The 17,541-nt window shown below is 44.4% G+C and overlaps 1 protein-coding gene across 2 annotated transcripts in view; it reads left to right on the top strand.

Moving 5' to 3' along the window:
- LOC135110171 (uncharacterized) overlaps positions 1-17,541 on the top strand; it is a 90,227-nt gene that overhangs the window by 51,972 nt on the left and 20,714 nt on the right. For both annotated transcript variants that reach the window (XM_064022164.1, XM_064022163.1), the window contains exons 3-4: positions 551-717; positions 850-1,003. In XM_064022164.1, the coding sequence (XP_063878234.1) occupies positions 551-717; positions 850-1,003 (321 nt within the window). The remainder of the gene's footprint in view (positions 1-550; positions 718-849; positions 1,004-17,541) is intronic.

The raw sequence follows: 17,541 nt of genomic DNA, 5'->3' as shown, positions 1-17,541 counted from the left end.
AATTAATAATAATAATAATAATGATAATAATAATAATAATAATAATAATAATAATAATAATAATAATAATAATAATAATAATATTAATAATAATATTCGTATTATTAATCTTGCAGCCTTACATATGAAAATCCATGTTAGTTAATATGAAGCATATTAACTAACATGGTAACATATATAATACATCTTACGTATACATTAACCCTAAGGAAGTATCTTACATTTTGATACTATGTCAGCCGTATGGCGCCTGTCAACCTAGTAGACTAAGTAAGTCTTGGATGGTCAGCCTCACTGTGTGTAGATATTTCTTTTAAGAATTTGTTTCTCCTACCTAAGCAGCTGGTCACAACTCCCAACTTACACCAGGTACTTAATCACTGATAGGTAAACACTAAAAATACACTGCAAAGAAGTCCGCCCAAGGACCTCTGATCTGGCTCGGGATTCGAATCCGGGCCTGGTGGCACTAACCACTGCGTCATTGTGTGTGTGTGTGTGTGTGTGTGTGTGTGTGTGTGTGCAACAGTTCAAAGTCTCGCTCCTACAGAAGTCACCTCAAGGATTTCACTGGTCATCTGAGTGGTGATTGCATGGTGCTGCTCCCTGATAGCCTTGAGCTGCTGTTCCTGGTCGTATCTAATGATGAGCACGCTGGCAGCCTCCTAGCAGCCCTCACCAAAGCAGCCTCATCTCTGCCTAACCTAGGATGGCTAGGTTAGTCCATGATGCAGTGACTCTTGAAGATTGTTGGAATCCTTGCACACATATTCATCAAATGTTTTGTGCGTGTGTGTGTGTGTGTTTGTGTGTGTGTGCCCGGAGTTTAAGCTGGTGGTGTCCTTGCAGTTATACACATTCCCATGACGATGGTAACACCACAAGCGGTTCTTTCACCATTGCCTAACATCAGAAGTGTGGTCCTGGTTTTGTCTGGCGTGGACAGAAGCCTGATTAAGGAAGCTTGTCAAGTGGCGGCGGCTCTCCAACCTAGGAATAGAGGGTGAGTGTGTGGTTGATGGTATAGCCTCTACTCTCTCTCTCTCTCTCTCTCTCTCTCTCTCTCTCTCTCTCTCTCTCTCTCTCTCTCTCTCTCTCTCTCGCTAACTAAATGATATCAAGCCTAAGAAACAAATCCTACGAATACCGACTTAAAGAATTAAATATATTCCATTTAACTCAAAGGAGACTAAGAGACGACTTAATACAAATATGTAAAATCATCAAAGGCATTGGGAACATGGACTGCTTTAAATATTTTACGATATATTCTTCAAATTACACGCGAGGAAATGTTTGCAAAATTGATGGGAAATCTTTCAGTTCTCAGGAATAGAAAAAAAATATATATAAATAAAAAAATAAATAAATAAAAATAAAAAAAATAATTCCATCCCACAAGAAATCTAAGGAATCGTCTTCGACGAGATGTGATGAATTGCAACATTGTTGAGACTTTTAAACGCTTTCTTTATGAAATTTTTTTTGTCTCAGAACCGCGGTTAAAAGCATTTGTTGGTGATAACTTCTTTGCCTCTGGGAACAAAGGCACCTCATTTAATTTATTTTCATTATTTCATATATATATATATATATATATATATATATATATATATATATATATATATATATATATATATATATATATATATATATATATATATATATATATATATATATATATATATATATATATATATATATATATATATATTTTATTTTTCTGATTTTTTAGTTCTCCAATCCCACAAAGTATTTATTTCCTACCTGTTTCTTGTACGCTTTTGCCGGAGGGAGTAGAGGATGGGAAGAGAGTCTTCTGCCTTGCTGTCCTTTTCTTCTACTAACACCGTAATAGTTCTAGTTCAGGTTACTTCTTGAGGACCGTAAGGTCTGTTGTGGCTTGTGTGTCTATGTAAGTCTCTCTCTCTCTCTCTCTCTCTCTCTCTCTCTCTCTCTCTCTCTCTCTCTCTCTCTCTCTCTCTCTCTCTCTCTCTCTCTCTCTCTCTCTCTCTCTCTCTCTCTCTCTACGGATTATAATGCGGATATTTTCACAGCAGTGGGCTGAGTGGCCATCCCCCTCGTCAGTTGATACCTTACCGTCTCCTGTGAGGTCTGAATTAGACTGGTGCCACCCTTTTTTGTGTCGGGGCATTATTGAGATTGATGAGGTTGAATACCCTGTCACTGTTTTGAGAGACACTGCGGCACAGCAGTCGCTATGCAGGAATGTGACTGGGAGGCGAGTTGCCTCCGATCAGCCTATATCGTGCCGCCTGTATGGCGCCGCAGAAAGCTTCTCTAAGGCGGAGATTAGGTTGTCATCCCCGCTAGTGACCGCGAAGGCGCGGGTGAACCTAACGGAGGACCTGCCAGTGTCGGACGTTGATTTCCTTCTGGATCGTCATTCTGGACGGGGACCCGGACTGCTGATGCTGCTGACTCTGTTTTGTTATTCCGAGGCGAGCAGACCGGCGTCAGGTGCCCGCGGGATGTGTGATTCCTGGGGTCGATTGCTGTAAAGAGCGGCCACCACTAGAGGAGTGCAGAGTTTATGTTGATGCCGCAGTGAGGACAGAGTGACCAGAGGCCTCTCCTAGTGCTGGGGGAGTCAGAGACGGACTCGTCTTTGAGCCAGTGTGGTGGCGCAGAGCCACCACAGAAAGATCCTGACTTTGTTGAGTGTGTTGCCGAGGATGAGGCCAGAGTGTTGTGTTTGGATTGTTTATTTGCTGTGTTGCCTTAACCAGAGGAGCCTCTCGGAGGTGGCACTCAAGCGTAGTCGTTATCTGGAGTTACGGGTACTCAGTCCGCGCCCCAGTCTGATGTGTCTCGTGTGATAGAGGTCACTGCTGAGAGCAGGGAGACTCCTGACTCTGCTGGGGACGCGGAAGTTTCCTCTCCTGCGGAGTGTACTGGAGATAGGGAACAGAGCTCTAGAGCTGCAGACTGCTCCATTGCTAATACCACAGTGGGTGCTTCCTCACATAGTGAGCCACTCGTGTTGGTCGCTGTTCTGTTGACTGTACAGCCGTTAGTGTGCCCACAGAGGCTTTTGTCTCACTACTTGCCAGGACAGTAGTCGATGGCGAGGAAGCAGAGAGTTGGGCAGCGTTTGTTGAAAGTAACACTAGTGTAAATAGCCGGCGGAGAGAGAAGGACAGCGGTTTGGAGCTCCACTTTGCTGTATCATACACAGTTAAGGAGGCACATAGCGGACTGAGGTTTGGTCATTTTTGAGCCAGGTTGACTCAGGAGCACTTAGTGATGTTCTGGGGGCCGGGTGTGGTCCCGTTTATTGGGTGTAACCGAAAGGGTCAGGCTGGCAAGTCTGATGACCTCTTGTCTTGTTCCTTTCTCCATCGTGTTATTGCCAGTATTGTTTCTTCTAAAGTGGGGATGATTAGAGATGTTGCTCGCCCAATTCTTCTTTCCGGCGCAAGTTGTGATGGTGATGCGGACGCGAGCATTGAGGCACGGCGTCGGTAGGCAGCGCTGAACAAGGCTGCCGGTAGGAGTTTGTTGCTTGCCACTCCGAAAGCATCCTCAGTGTTGCTGGATGCTTCGTTTGGCCGAGCTGCTGTTGCTGAATGTCAGGTGCTGGGCTCAAGAAGGGAGATGGTTGATGATGGATGTCTGCCACCTCGAAGGTATCGGATCTGATGAGAAGTGAAAGCACACGGGAGCAGTTGCTGGGACCAGTGGGGCTGGCCCAGGGGCAGGTTGGCCAGGTTCATGTTGGAGCTGGGGTTTGACTGCAGGGATGGGTGTCCTATGTCCTGGAAAGTAGCAGCCGTTAGCTCGCTGTATCGATACTGTGTAATCAAGGGGCCGGTGGGAGGATTGACGAGTGAGAGTAGTGTTGCGTCTGGGAGTGGAAAGCAAGCTTGGTTGAGTCACACCAGGGAAGAAATATTATATTATATTACATGTATTTTGTTAAAAGCGGCCAGATGGTGCCAGTTAGTTTTATCAGGGAAGCGGCATTTTTCTTTTATCAGTTTTATGGGTGTGGCACGGAAGCTCCATGGAGCCACGGGCGGACAAGCGGAAGTGATATTGTTGTCTGTGAAGGCGAAGAGATGAGATTGATGTGTCCTCCAGTGATGAGTTGATTGATTTTGCTTGATGGCCTGAAGGAGAGTTTTATGGTACCAGGAAGAGTAATGCCTGGCAGTGCCGTGATGTTGCACCAGGAGACTACAGTTCCTGGTAGGCTCATCGTGTGTTGCAAAGAGGCAAGGATATCATTGTTGCATGGTGGCTCTTTAAATGTATTGTGTGGAGAAGAAAGTACCGAAGGATTAGGCTCTGTAATGAAGAGAGGAGAAGTGAGAGTAAGTGGAAAAGTAGCGAAGATAGTGAAAAGAGAAGACTTCGGAGACGGAGGAGAAGTAACCAGAGTCCAACCAGAGAAGTAGGTTCAACCGGAGGAGAAGTAACCAGAGAAGACTTCCAGGTCAATGCCACCACAAACCTTCCATCTACAAATTTTACATGCTCATGAAACTTCTGCTGAACATAGTTACAATTCTGTTAATTCTTCTTTACTTGTTGCAACAATTGATTCTAAGTCCCACAACTTACTCAGAGTGGATTCAGACACTGCATTGACACATAGAAGCTGTGTATTTGCCCCCATTGGGCTACTGGAAGTCCAAGAACCTGACAAAACCCACCCAGAAACGGATTCTTGGGAAGCATGAATTTCCAGTATGAGTCAACCCCCACCAAAATATTTACATTAATGTGCTGGTCGTGTAAGTAATCATCAGCTAAAGGTAATGATTCGTATCCCTTGAGTTTGTCTTTGGGTACCCTGGGACATATTAAAGGAACACATATGGTATTAATTTCCACAGCCACTAAAGAATGAGCAATTCCCTTACAATATTCTAATCTCAAATCATATGGCTAAATGAGGAATTATTACCAAAGGCAGAGTAACAAATGGGTTCAGATTTCAACCATGTAGGCTTAATCCTTTTAACCAAGGAGCTTGATACACAGGACCTGTCAGAGCTCGTGTCAAAAAGTACTGTCACCTGAACACTATTACCTTTACTAGTACCAACTTTCACCTTGGCTGTCTGCAGAACACAACACATGGAGTTCAAGGGTTCGTGGCCTTTCTGTATATTGCATAGTGCAATTCCAACATGGTTTACTGAAGAAGGAGTTGTACTGCTCTCATAACTCACCGTTGCACCTTCCCCAGCTGGCTTAACAGAATAATTTTTAGAAGTGACACCAGTGCTAGTCACTTTCGGCTGATCTTTAAGACAAAAGAGTGCGTTATGATTGCCTCTACACTTACTACACTTATGTTTACACCCCTTGGAGATGTGTCCCCTTTCAAGACATCTAAAGCACAATTCCAAAGAGCGCACCGTTTCTTCTTGTTCAGCACGAGTAAGTTTACATACATTTAAGCACTTTTCACTTGGATGAGGCTTACCACAAAACGTACATCGGTTCATACTTGGTGCTGAGGATGCAACAAGGGCAGAGGCTGTACCTGAGATTACTTTCCTCCTTTCAGATGTAATAGGGCCACTGCGTGTTTCCTCACTGCGCAACCTTCCCTGTACGAGTCTGACCTCTCTCTCTGTTCTATTTCACTCTGGAGAAAAGTCATTAACCCATCAAGATCACCTTCATGTCCTGAACTATCTCTGGACCACTCCATACGAATCTCCTGAGGAAGACGGGACAGTATAACAGGAGTCAAAACAACGCCATACTGGTCTCCCTTAACTCCCAAAGCTTCCAAACTGCGTACGTGAGAGTTAAGCTGGTCATGCATCTTCCACAGCGAAGAAATGTACTTAGACGACTTAACAGGCATGTCAATGTTCAACAGGGCTTGAATGTGTGCAAAGATGATGCGTTCAGGCTTACCAAAGCGTTCCTTTAACATCTTACATGCTATGGGAAAGTTAGCAGCTGTAAGGGTTAGGCCTTGTAACACTTGCTTATGGCGGATATATTTGCTACTCCCACTAAGGCTTCAAACTGTTCCCAGAATGATAGCCAGTCAAGCACATTACCACTAAACTTGGGTAACTCTATACGTGGTAATCTAATATTACTCATCACTGACTCGTCCGCTCCACTATCACTGCGCAAGGATGTACCAGCGCGTGGCACTGTCTGGGCTAACAGCTCAGCTAACTTTTCTGCTGCTTGCACTCTAGAGCACCTTACTTGACAGCGAAAGTGGTCGGCGGCCTCGATGTCCTCTTCGAACTTGTCAGACTCTGAGATAGCCAGCTCCACAGCACTCTGGGCGTCATCCAGGGCAGCAAGACGCGTATCAAAGTCGTCTACCGCGTCTTCCAACTCTACTTTGGTCACCTCAGGCTTGGTAACCAAAGCAGTAAGAGCCTTTGCGCTGCGAGTTACCCAGCCACGGGATGCTGTCCGTCTCCTCTCCAGCTGTTGCTTGTCTTCTGCCATACTGCCGAAAACTTGGGAATATCTTCCTTGTAACTATATTCCCGTGTCTGGGCACCATATGTTAGTCCCCAAAGCTTATCAGGCAGGGCCAACATCGGCAGTTTCTCTTGATGAAGGCAAAGAGTCCTTAGACGAAGGAGGATTAACGAATAGACGGGCGTACAAGCAGCGAATCCTTTATTTTCCCGAGGCAGCCCCGAGTACACTACTGGCAGGTGACGTGGCGAGTGCCTGACGTGGCAAACACCAGCATTGCATATTCATTTCAAATTGGATATACAAAGGCATCAAAATCATATTACAAAAAATCATATTACAAACAAACACTAAACATATTAAATGAACAAAGGAAATATATAATAATTATTAAATACACCTGTCCTAGGTAACAAAGAAAATGGTCCCACCACCAATCCGCCTTTTCAGGGGAAACTCACACAAATCGTAAATGAAACCCAACACGGAGCCAAACAAACACGCGTAGCCGTCATAATTTCACAAACCCTGGATGCAACACGAGCCTGGCCAACGTGCCACTGAGCCAGCCCGACTGGTTCCAGCAACTGCTCCCATGTGAATTCACTTCTCATACCCGATACCTTTTCACTTCGAGGGAGCCGACATCCATCAACAGATACTACACATCTCGGGCCCAGCACCTGACAATCATGAACAAAAAGACAACCAGAGGCAACCCCCAACAACACTGAAGGTGCCTCCTTAGCGGCAAGCAACAAAGCATCACAGGCAGCCTCACTCACCGTTGCCTCCCGACGCTGCGCCGTAACTGTCATGTCAAATACATCATCACAACTCGCCCCGGAAGGAGGATTTGGGCAAAGAATATCGATCACCCCTTCACCATGGGAAACAGCACCAGCCATAACACAACTGAGAAAGGCCCCCAGCAAGAGGTCATCAGGATTGCCAGCCTGACCCACGCGGTTATGCCCAACAAACGTGGCCACACCCGACCACCAAAACCGCGCCAAACGCTCCCGAGTCAACCTGACTCCAAAACGGCCACGCACAAGGCCACTATGTGCTTCCAGCATAATAGCACAATAGAGCTCCAAACCTCTGTCTTCCTCCCTCCGCCCGCTATTTAAAGTATTGTTACTCTCTGCAAACTCTCCTTGACCCTCAATTTCCTTGTTATCCACTCCTGCCTTGGCACATAGTGGGGCAGCACACAAACGAGAGGCAGAACCGTCCTTAACTACACTGACAGCTGTTGCAGCAGCTGCCAGCACGGGTGGCTCACCACGTGAGCAACACCCCAGCCCCAGCAGGGGAGCACCCTGCTCCCCGCCTCCGGTACACCCCACAGGAGAGGAAACTCCTACCTCCCCAGCAGTCAGTAGTCTTCCCACTCTCGACAGCGACCGTTGACACTCCAGACACAACTAGCTGGGGCCCAGACCGAATACCAGCACCCACAGCCTCAACACCAGGTGACAACTCAGCCTGAGCATCATCTCCGAGAGGCTCTACAGGATGAGGCAAGCCATCAACAAACAACCTAACAAGCAACAAACAACCTAAACTCATCACTCCAGCAACACTCTCACCAGTCTCTCACCAAGTGCTTTCTGTGGTGGCTCTGCGCTACTTTAGTCAGCCCCTGCACATTGACTCAAAGACGAGACTGACTCTCACTCGTCAAAGCCCTTGGCAGCAGCGGGACAGGCCTCTGGGCACTCTGCCACCATTGCGGCATCAAGACAAACACTTCACACGTTTCGTGTTGGCCTTGCCTTATTGCAGTCAACCCCTGGAATCAAAGATCCCAGGGAAACCCGACGTCGGGATGCTCGCCTCGCCTTAGGGCGACTAAAAACAACAGAGTCAGCACTCTAGGTCGGCTTCCGCGGATGGGAGCTGCATCCATACTCTTCCAACTGTCAGGTCATTCCCTGGAAAAAAAATCGACACCAGACACTGGTAAGTCCTCCGCTAAGATGACAGCCAAATCTCCGCCGTAGCGAAGCTCTCCGCGACGCCGATTCTCTGGCACCACACAGGCTGACCAGAGGCAACTCTCCTTCCAGTCACATTCTTGCAGAACGACTGCTGTACCGCTGTGTCTCTCAAAACTGTAATGGGGTATTTAACCCCATCAATCTCAACAGGATCCCGACACAAGAAATTCAGCACCATTCTAAGTCAGACCTCACAGGGGGCTGTGAGGTAACAACAGATGAGGGGCGGCCACAACAGCCTTTCCACCCTCATGACTAAACACAGCCCAGATCTCATCACCCTGCTGGTCCTGATCCTAGAACACAATCTTGGTCACTGGCTTTTGGGGCGTTTTGGAAGCAGTGGCAGACATTAACTTATGGCAATTGTGCTTAAAATGCCCAGTGCTCTTGCAATAATGACACATGGGGTGCATACTGTACCTGGGAGTGCTGTGTTGCATGCTCCCAGATTATCTCTGTCGTGGGCTGGGTGGAGACTTATTACTACAGGGCTGACTCATCCCTACTTGTTCCTGGAGCCTGTAATACAATATCATTGCGCCGGCAGCGTCACCAGACACATCACTAGCCTCACCAAACGTACCACCAATCCACCGTAGCACAGGCCGATGCGCCATACGTGGTCATCTGTCCACGTAGCCGCCTCCTTGAAGGTTTTAAACCTTTATCACGGAGAGATGATATTAATTCCTTCGCGGCCATATTAATAAACTGCTGCATTACAATGAATTCCTTTAACTCACAGTAAGAGGTGACTTACTCGCTAGCAAACCACCTCTCTAACGTCTCCTCCAAGAAGCGAGCACGTTCAAGACACATGAGTCTCTGGGCCTTTTCTTTTTCTGCAGAACAACAGCCCATATGGACCTTCAGCCACAGTTCATATGCTCTCAGAATGTCACCGTTAAATTCCTCATAATCCTTCAAAATCTCAAATGACATCTTATCATACACTTCCAAGACCTTACCCTTCAACGCATTGGCAACAAGGCTAACCCATCTCACCTGAGGCCAATAAAATTCTGAAGCTTTTTTTCTCAAATCTCCTAAACCACTCCGTCACCTTGTTTTTTTTTTTTTTTTCGAACTCAAGAATCAACTTAAAGCTCCTTACCATCTGGCTTTCTACTGTATCCTTCTTAACTCCTCTCTCAAGCCATAAGGCGAATTAACTTCTATTCGAGTCTTCTCTAACTGAACTATTCTATTCTTTTCATCTTCTTCCTTTTCATACATCATCGCCTTCTCCTTCTCCTTTTCTGCTTCACTAAGCCTCAGCTCTTTCTTCTTCTCGACCTCTAGCTTCTTAACTTCACTCTCGGCTTCAAGCCTCTTAACTTTCCTCTCAGCTTCAAGCCTCCTGATCTTTTCTAGCCTCCTCAGTCTTCAATCTCCTTTCCTCAGCTTCACCTTCCAACTCCATTCTCCTCATCTCCAATTTGAATTTGAATTCCTCAGACATGCTTTTGGTCTGGGGAAAGTCACCAGCGCTGCGGGCAGGGCTAACACGTCCGTGGACGCTATGTGTGAGAATAGGTGTCCTCACACCGAACTGTGCCAAATCTAAACTGCCGCTCCCAGCAGAGGCAGAGGACTCTGGTCGCAAGTCAACCCGGATACCAGCCTGGTCCTCCATAGCTTACACTGAATGTGGGCACACACAAAAACGAAACAACTCCACGTCTCCACGTGGCGACGAAGCTCACAGCTATTCTGGCGAGGTCGCTAATTTCTGCAACGACCACAATTAACAGCCCCTTCATAAAGCTGCCGCACCTGGACTAGCTTCCCTGAATCATCTCCTGCGCGGACTCAGTGCAAGGCTTCAAGATGGGTGTATAGGGTTCCTTGTGACTCCTGCATCCTTTTCACAACAATTATAACTCCAGGTCACACAAGTTGAGGTCGCCAGACTATTTTACCGACCCACAGACAAGGGAAATATTCAAAACAACATTTAAGACCCACAGCTGCGAAAAAAATCGACAACCACGTCAAGGAAAAACAGAAAACATTCAATAACATGATAATATAATAAATCGTTGGACACCTCCCTCTCCGTAACAGTCCTCCCACTGTCCAATAGAGTGTTACAGCCTCATTCCAAGTAGTGTTGTTTCTTGCCTCCTGGACAGCTAGCCTTGTCAGGACCTAAGGAGGGAGTAAAGATCATTATGCAGCTAATTACTTTGGTTCTGAGTGGCTGAAATGCCTCAACCAGTACTAGCATTTAAGAACAAGCTCACTAACAAGAGACACGAAGAACTACTACAAACGAGTGGCTACGAACCCGCAGGAGGGTCATTTAACGCTCCCTGTGCACAAATCTCGGCCCACGCACACACGCAACGGTCGAATCACTTCCCTGAGTATAGTGCGTGGTAGACACAACTACTCTTACTGGCAGACTACTGTGGAGACTCCTAGTCTATGTAAGTAGGCCGGGGCGTAAAGCCGGTAACGATTCACTTATCCCCTTAAGGCAACTAACTGACCCGACTCAGTGTTATGCCGCCCTAGTTTCCATAAAATATTACATCTGCTCCGTCCAAGTGTTGAGTAATGACTGTATGGGAAAGTACGCCAAACACTCTCCCGCTCTGCTGCTAAAGGGAAGGGATACAAGGAAAAGGAGGGGGGGGGGGGCAGACACACATACATACGGACACCCGCCTGCACACTACTCTCCGCGCGGTCTTCACTTAAATAAAACAATTAAAAAAATTCTACTGATTAAATTAGGGCACTAGATAAATGTTGATTACTTTATTGTTAAGGGTAACTCTTCTACTAAATACTGGGTGAGATTCAGATTAAATGGATAAGAGAAAGTAAGGAAATTTACGTGGGGAATATAATAAGAGGCTGCACAAATAAATCTCTTAGGAATTACAACCTGAGTATTTAGGTCATCAGGACGTGTTTAAGTCTCGATCCTAACCTGTTTATTTCTCTCCCTCCTTTCATTATTCTTTTCTCATGCGTTCTTATTACTTTCTTCATTTTATGTTGCTTTATCTCGTTGTACATGTCAATTTTATATATATATATATATATATATATATATATATATATATATATATATATATATATATATATATATATATATATATATATATATATATATATATATATATATAATATCATGGCGACTCCTACACCAGCCTCACGGTTCCTATCTGGGGAGGGGACCTCAAATGTCCACAGGTCAGACTACTCTTTTGGTATCGAACCTAAGTGTATTAACACCCCTCTCAACTTTTTCTTCATTAACTTCTGCGATATTAGCGGTCTTAGATCTAATTTTCAATTTGTAGAACACCACCTCTTCTCTTTTAAAACTCATTTTCTTTTACTCACTGACACACAGGTGTCTGAGGCAACTGACAGCAGTCTCTTTCCTTTTCCCGCTTACTTTTTCTATTCTCATTTTCAATCCAAAACAGGATGTTCCGTTTATGTGCGCAGTGACGTAACCTGGTCTCGTGCCCACGCTTTTGAATCTTCTGAATTTTCCACTATCTGGGTACGACTACAGAATCACTCTCAAACTAAATTTATCTGTGCTGTAGACCTCTCATCTAACTCCTCCGAGAGTAAGAAACTCTTTGACTACTTAACTTCCATAATGGAAGACATTTTGACTCTCTTCCCTTTTGCGGAGATCTAAATTTTTCAAAACTTTAATGTTCACCACCAGGCTTTCCTCTCCCTTCACTGACCATCCTGGTGAGCTAAACTTCAGCTTTGCTGTCTTCCACGACCTAGAGCAATTGGTGCAACACCATACATTCTTGATGATTTCCTAACTTCTAAGCCTTCTCCTTACGCTCTTACCCTGTCTTCTCCCATCATAATTTCATATTTGTATCTTGTCTTATCGCTCCAATCCCTCCTCAGGATCCCCATAAGCGGAGGTGCCTCTGGCGTTTTGCCTTTGCTAGTTGGGGGACCTGAGGAAGTATTTTGCTGATATTCTTTGGAATGACTACTGTTTCCATGTAAGAGACCCGTTTCTTTGTGCGGAGTGCATAAAAGACGATAAGTGTTTTGAAACCTACTTCTTGAAGGGATTCAAGTCATAGGAAGATGAAAATATAGAAGCAGGCAGGGAGATCCAGAGTTTATCAGAGAAAGGGATGAATGATTAAGAATACTGGTTAACTCTTGCATTAGGGAAGTGAACAGAATAGGGGTCTGAAAAAAAAGAAAGTCTTGTGCAGCGATTGTGTGGAAGAAGGAGAGGGATGCAGTTAGCAAGATCAGAAGAGCAATTAGCATGAAAATAACTGTAGAAGATAGCTAGAGATGAAGCATTGCTGCGATGAGAAAAAGGCTGAAGACAGTCAGTTAGAGTCAATTAGTTGATGAGACGAGCTTTTGATTCCACCCTGTCTAAAAGAGCGGTATGAATGGTAACCCCTAGACACGTCAAGCATACGTCATACATGGACGGGTAAAACTCTTGTACAGAGTTATTAGCTGTGGTTGCGAGAATAAACTGGCGGAGACGTCTAAGAACACCTAACTTTAGTGAAGCTGTTTTAGATGGAGATGAGTGTGAAGTTTCTACTTTAGATTATAAGAAAAGGACAGACCGAGGATATTTAATGTAGAATAAGGGGACAGTTGAGTGTCATTCAAGAAGAGCGGAGAGTTGTCTGGAAGGTTGTGTCAAGTTGATGGATGGAGGAATTGAGTTTTTGAGGCATTGAACAGTACCAAGTTTGCTCTGACCCAATCAGAAATTTTACAGAGATCATAAGTCAGGCGCTCTGTGACTTCCCTGCGTAAAGAGAAGTGTTGGACATCAATCAAAATACAGGGAAAAGTGTAGAGTGGTGCCATCAGCGCAGGAGTGAATAGGACAAAAAATCTGGTTCAGATCATTGATGAATAATAAGAAGAGAGTGGGTGACAGGACATGTCCTTGAGGATACCGCTGTCAATAAATTTAGAAGAACAGTGACCGTCTACCACAAAAGCAATAGAACGATCAGAAAGGAATCTTGATATGAAGTTGCAGAGAGAAGTTGAGAAGCCATAGGAAAGTAGCTTGGAAATCAAAAGTTTACCCAAAATCTCTAAAAGATGATGACCAAGACTAAGTAAGAAAAGCCACAAGATCACCTTTTACAGAACCCATACTGGTGATTAGATAGAAGGTTGTTAAGTGATAGATATTTAAGAATCTTCCTATTGAGGATAGATTGAAAAAAACTTCAGATGGGCAGGAAATTAAAACAATAGGACAGTACTTTAAGGGATTAGAACGGTCACCCTTTCTATGAACAGGATGAATGTACACAAACTTCAAACAAGGAGGAAAGGTTTATGTTGAAAGACAGAATTAAAAGGGTTTGACTAAGCAAGGTAAAATCACGAAGGGATAGTTTAAGAAAACAGTAGGAAGGACTCCATCAGGTCCATAAGCCTTCCGAGGTTTTAGGCCATCAAGGGCATGGAAAACATCAGTGTGAAGAATGTTAATAGATAGCATGAAGAAGTAAGAGGGCCCTGAATCGTCCAAGATAGAATTTTTAGCAAAGGTTTGAGCGTTCTTGCCACACACTATCACCTCTGTTATTCGCTCGGCACACAGAGACAGGTCTCTGACTCGAAAGCAGTAGTCATTCTAAGGAATACGAGGAAAACACCTCTGTTCCCCCAAACCAGCGGAGGCAAAATATCAGAGACACCTCCACTTACGGGGATCCTGAAGAGGGATTGGAGAGATAGGTCAAGATACAGATATGAAATTGAGATCAAAGGAGTCCAACGACAGGGTTACAGAATAAGAAGGATTAGAAGTTAGGAAAAGGTCAAGAATGTTAGGCATATCTCCAAGATAATCAGGATTACGAGTAGGGTGTTGTACCAATTGCTCTAGGTCGTGGTAGATAGCAAAGTTGAAGGTTAGTTCACCAGGATAGTCAGTCAAGGGAGAGGAAAGCCAAAGCTGGTAGTGAACATTGAAATCTCCAAGAATGTAGATCTCCTTAAAAGGGAAGAGATTAAGATTTTTTTTTCTTCTTCTTATGTAGGAGGGACAATGGCCAAGGTAAACAAAAATCCAATAAAAAATGTCCACTGAGATGTCAGTCCCAGAAAAGGTTCCAAAGTGACAGTCAAAAAATTGAAGGATAAATGTCATGAAACCTTTATGAAGGAATTCAAGTTATAGGAAGGTGCAAATACAGAAGCAGCCAGGGAGTTCCAGAGTTTACCAGAGAAAGGGATGAATGATTGAGGATACTGGTTAACTCTTGCATTGGAGAGATGACCAGAATATAAGTGAGAGAAAAAAGAAACTCTTGTGCAGCAAGGCCGCGGGAGGAGGGGAGGCATGCAAGTAGCAAGATCAGAAGAGCAGTTAGCATGAAAATAGCAGTAGAAGACAGCTAGAGATCCAACATTGCAGCGATGAGAGAGAAGTTGAAGACAGTCAGAGGAGAGGAGTTCATGAGACGAAAAGCTTTCGATTCCACCCTGTCTAGAAGAGTGGTATGAGTGGAACCCCCCCACCAGATATGTGAAGTATACTCCATGAATAGACGGATAAGGCCATTGTACAGAGTTAGCCGCTGGGAGGGGTGAGAAAAACTGGCGGAAACTTCTCATAACGCCTAACATCATGGAAGCTGTTTTAGTTAGAGATGATATGTGAGGTTTCCAGTTAAGATTATAAGTAAAGGACAGACCAAGGATGTAAAGTGTAGGAGAGTGAGACAGTTAAGTATCATTGAAGAAGAGGTGATACTTATCTGGAAGGTTGTGTCGAGTTGATAGATGGAGGAATTGAGTTTTTCAGGCACTGAACAATACCAAGTTTACTCTGCCCCAATCAGAAATTTTAGAAAGATCAGAAGTCAGGCGTTCTGTGGCTTCTCTGTGTGAAATGTTTACTTCCTGAAGTGTTGGACGTCTACGAAAAGACGTGGAAAAGTGCAGAGTGGTATCATCAGCGTAGGAATGGATAGGACAAGAAGTTTGGTTTAGAAGGTCATTGATGAATAATAAGAAGAGAGTGGATGACAGGACAGAGCCCTGAGGAACACCATTATTAATAGATTTAGAAGAACAACAGTGACCGTCTACCACAGCATCAATAGAACGATCAGAAAGGAAACTTGAGATGAAATTACAGAGAAAAGGATAGAAGCCATAGGAGGGTAGTTTGGAAATCAAAGTTTTATGCCAGACAATGCAGCAGCAATAGTTTCACCAAAATTTCTAAAAGAGGATGACCAAGACTCAGTAAGGAAAGCCAGAAGACCACTAGTAGAGCGGCCTTGACGGAACCCATACTGGCAATCATATAAAAGGTTGTGAAGTGATAAATGTTTAAGAGCCTTCCTGTTGAGGATAGATTCGAAAACTTTAGATATGCAGGAAATTTAATTAATAGGGCTATAGTTTGAAGGATTAGAACGGTCACCCTTTTAATGAACTGGTTGAATGTAGACAAACTTCCAACAAGAAGGAAAGGTAGATGTTGACAGATAGGGTTGAAAGAGTTTGACTAGGCAAAGTGCAATTACACAGGCACAGTTTCGGAAAACAATAGAAGGGAACCCATCAGGTCCATAAGCCTTCCGAGGATTTACGCCAGCGAGGGCATGGAAAAACCCTGAAACGACCAAGGTAGAGTTTTTAGCGAAGAGTTCAGCTTTATAGATAGATGTGATAGCAATGTTGCCATCTGATTGAAATAAAGAAGGGAAAGAAAAAAGAAGCAAATTTATTGGAGATATTTTTGGCTAGACGCCAGAAGTCACGAAGGGAGTTAGATTTTGAAAGCTTTTCACACTTTCTATTAATAAAAGAGTTTTTGGCTAGTTGGAGAAAAGAATTGGCATGGTTCCGGGCAGAAATATCAAGTGCATGAGAATCTGATAATGGAGGGCTTAAGTATCTTATGTAGGACACCTCTCTATCATGTATAGCATGAGAACAAGCTGTGTTAAACCTAGGTTTGGAAGGTTTAGATGAAAAAAAAAAGAGTGAGGAATGTATGCCTCCTTGCCAGATATTATCACCTCTGTTATGCGCTAAGCACACAAAGACGGGTCTCTCACACAGAAGCAATAGTCATTCCAAGGAAAACCAGCAAAATACCTCCTCAGGTCCCTCTAACTAGCAGAGGCAAAACGCCAGAGGTACCTCCGCTTAGGAGGGTCCTGAGGAGGGATTAGAGCGATAGGACAAGATACAGATGTGAGATTTTGATCGTAGGAGCCTAACGGAATAGAGAGGGTGACAGCATAAGCAGAAGGATTAGAGGTCATGAAACGGTCGAGTATATTGGGCGTATCTCCAAGACGGTCAGCAGCACGTTTAGGGTGTTGCACCAATTGCTCTAGGTCGTGGAGGATAGCAAAGTTGAAGGATAGTTCACCAGGATGGTCAGTGATAAATTTTGTTTGAGAGTGACTCTGTAGTTGTAGCCAGACGGCGGAGAACTCGGAAGATTCAAGAGTGTGGGCACGAGAGCAGGTTAAGTCGCTGCACACATAAACATCCAGCTTTGGGTTGAAAATGAGGATAGAGAAAGTAGGAGGGAACAGAAAAGGGGCTACTGTCAGTTGCCTCAGACACCTGAGTTTCAGTGAGAAAAAGAAGATGAGGTCTAGAAGAGTAGAGGTGGTGTTCTAGAGATTGAAAATTAGATGTTAGACCGCGAATGTTGCAGACGTTGATGAAGAAAAAGTTGAGGGGGTGACAAGACACTTAGGGTCGTTATCAGAAGAGCAGAAGGGGACATTGTTGGTTCCGTCCCTAGATGGGGACTCTGAGGCTGGTGTAAGAGTCGCCATGGTAATTTAGAATTTTTGAGTGAAGGGTTTGTGTGTGTTTTAATAAGTGCTTGTACTCAAGACTCAAGAGTGTGAGCAAGAGAGCAGGCTAAGTCGTTACGCACATTAACGCAACATTTAGTTTTAGTTTGAAAATTATGAAAAATCAGAAAACGGGCTATTGTCATTTGCCTTAGGCACCTGTGTTTCAATGAAGAAAAGATGAGGTTTAGTAGAGGAGAGGTGGTGTTCTACAGACTGAAAAATAGATCGAAGACCGAGAATGTTGCTTAAGTTTATGA

Source organism: Scylla paramamosain, chromosome 20 (assembly GCF_035594125.1).
Source record: "Scylla paramamosain isolate STU-SP2022 chromosome 20, ASM3559412v1, whole genome shotgun sequence".
NCBI lineage: Eukaryota > Metazoa > Arthropoda > Malacostraca > Decapoda > Portunidae > Scylla > Scylla paramamosain.
Note: the sequence above shows the minus strand (reverse complement) of the source record. Positions and strands in the feature narration are given on the sequence as shown.